General features: G+C 47.7%; 1 protein-coding gene across 1 annotated transcript in view; it reads right to left on the bottom strand.

Moving 5' to 3' along the window:
- Positions 1-2,295, bottom strand: part of LOC114073258 (protein OSCP1-like) — a gene marked incomplete at its 5' end in the record, with an annotated part of 4,809 nt that extends 2,514 nt beyond the window's left edge. Inside the window, 5 exons of the mRNA XM_027911047.1 lie at positions 41-125; positions 622-750; positions 1,024-1,127; positions 1,656-1,736; positions 2,128-2,295. Coding sequence (XP_027766848.1) covers positions 41-125; positions 622-750; positions 1,024-1,127; positions 1,656-1,736; positions 2,128-2,295 — 567 coding nt within the window. The remainder of the gene's footprint in view (positions 1-40; positions 126-621; positions 751-1,023; positions 1,128-1,655; positions 1,737-2,127) is intronic.
- Between the last annotated feature and the right edge of the window lie 148 nt (positions 2,296-2,443).

Below are 2,443 nucleotides of genomic sequence, written 5' to 3'. Positions count from 1 at the left end.
GTATCCCAGAGAAGTTGGCCAGTTCAACCAGTGACAGGACCGTGACAACACTGACCTTTGCATGGGATGCCAAGTTTTTGGATGATCCTGCCACGTGTGTCTCCACTGGCCGACTCACACTGTACCTGGAGGGACAACACACAGGGAAGAAGTTACTGGGGTGAGGGACAGGAACTGGAGGGAGCAGCATAGGATCCAGGACTTCAGGACATTTTTGTGAAGACACTGAACTGCAATGAGAAGTTACAGCTCAGCCTGGTGCAGTGTTGGGGGGGACAAAGCTGTGAGAGGGAGCAGCGATCTCTCTCTGCATGGAAAATGTGTGTTAAACACGGAGAATTCCATGGATTTCTTGAACGTGGTTAAATTAAATCACACTTCACATAGTATGCAGCACCAGGTGAGAACCCTCTTTATTCAGCCCTACTGGAGACATAAACCCCAGTTCTGCTCTTTCCCACAGCTCTTTATACTCACTGCCCACTTGTGTCCTGGTGCAGGGCAGCACCTTGTAACACAGTCAGGCTGATAATGGCAAAAGAGGCAAAACCACACAGCTTCTCAACAACCCACATCATCAACATTTGGTTCAGGTTTCTACACAGGACAAAAACTACTTACATATTTGTTCCAAGTTTGAGGACTCTGTCTCCATAAAGCTCAAAGGATCCTTCCCTTTGGGGAGTAACGTAATTCCCAGCAGTGGTGAACTCAGTCCTTTTAACTTCCACTCCCTTGTGGTTGAAAATCCTTAAAACCAAGGCAATATCAAAACATTTAGTTGTTTCATTCCTGATTTTCAGTACCTACTTCCTCTACTTCCCACACGAGGGGACTAAAACCCTATTCTGTACCTTGGCAAATCCATCTTTTACAGGATAAATTACTAATAGCTCATTTACTGGGATAGAGAATTCCAGAAGCAGCTCAGCATTTCACTGCTGGGTGACTTAGTCCCAGGTCGTGCCCTTTAAAGAGCATTCCCTGGAGCCCAGCTCTCCATGCCCCAGGAATGGCACTCACCTGATGAGCCCTGGCACCTCTGTGCCCCAGGGGACAGGCCCTGAGATGGGCAGAGCAAAGCGGCCGTTGGAGTTCTGCACCTTGTCCTTCAGGAAGATGGAGACCTGCAAAAGGACAGCATGGCCTGGGCAAAGCCAGCCTTCTGACCCCACTGAGCCTGAGCTGGGCCTCCCTGCCCAGCCTGGGGGAGGCTGGGATGCCTCTGCAGAGACTGGGATACGGAGCCAGCAGTGTGGAACTGTGTTTCAGAGGGTGGGAACTGATCTAAGATTAAAAAAAATTATATTAAAAAGTATGCCCTGTTTATGCACTTGAGTGTGACCAGTTTATTTAGAGAATATCGAGGCTTCAAGCTCAGGCTCTGAGTTTCATATTGACTTTCTAAAAGAAAAAACAGATTTATCAACTAGCGAATCATAATAGAAGAGATTCCCTTTTTCATAACATATTAGAATTATTCAGTATTATTGCAGTAGATCCATTTGTGAAATTTGAGTGCAATTACGAGCACATCAAGATGACTGAAAAGCACAAAGTAACAAACCCAAACCTGCAGTGTTTATAACCAAATCCCTCTGTATTCCAGCCCCAACTCCCTGTCATTCTCCCTGCCAGTTTTATCGGGCTCTTACCCTGATGTGCATGTCCTGAAAGAAAATGAGGAGCGTTTGCCTGATGAGCTGGAATTCACCATCAGAGAGACAGTTGTATGTCTGGAAAAGGAAAACCATCACACAAGGCTTTGCAAGAGCTCCATGTCCCACCCAGGGAAAGGGGGAAATGAGTGCCTCAGAATATTCTGATACACAAAACATACAGTATATTCTGGTCCACTAGCAGGGGAAGCAGAGATGCTGTGAGGGGGCTGCTGATCATTATCAGTAATTATGCCTGTGACTAAAAGTCTGATTTAATTTCTGCTGAAGTCAGTGGAGACTTAAATCAGGCTGAATAAGCAATATATTGATTTAAACTGGACCAGTAGAAAAATACCACTTAACTCACAGACATGTACAGTGCAGTATTTAGTGTTTAACCTGAAAGAGGTAAAACCCCACAAAATCAAACCAAGGTGTGTCCCACCCTTTTTCTGAGGGTTCTTACTTCGATCAGCTGCCGGAAGGTCTCGTCCACCTGGTTCAGAATGCCAGGGGACTCGTAGACAAAATCCTTGATGGCATCCAGGTGGTTGAACGTGACCAGCAGAATGTCCCTGGGCCGAGGGCACAGCAGCACTTGGTATTTGAAGGCCATGGTCATGAGGTCGTAGAGCTGCAAGAGAAGGGAACGGAGCTGGGAAGGGGCTGGAGCAGCAGGAGCAGCTGAGGGAGCTGGGGGGGCTCAGCCTGGAGAAAAGGAGGCTCAGGGGGGACCTTCTGGCTCTGCAATCCCTGACAGGAGGGGGGAGCCGGGGGGGGTC

Source organism: Empidonax traillii, unplaced genomic scaffold (assembly GCF_003031625.1).
Source record: "Empidonax traillii isolate 1590-97213 ecotype Southwest subspecies unplaced genomic scaffold, ASM303162v1 scaffold5836:size7021, whole genome shotgun sequence".
NCBI lineage: Eukaryota > Metazoa > Chordata > Aves > Passeriformes > Tyrannidae > Empidonax > Empidonax traillii.
The sequence above is the reverse complement of the archived record's forward strand: the minus strand, read 5'-3'. Positions and strand labels throughout refer to the sequence as shown.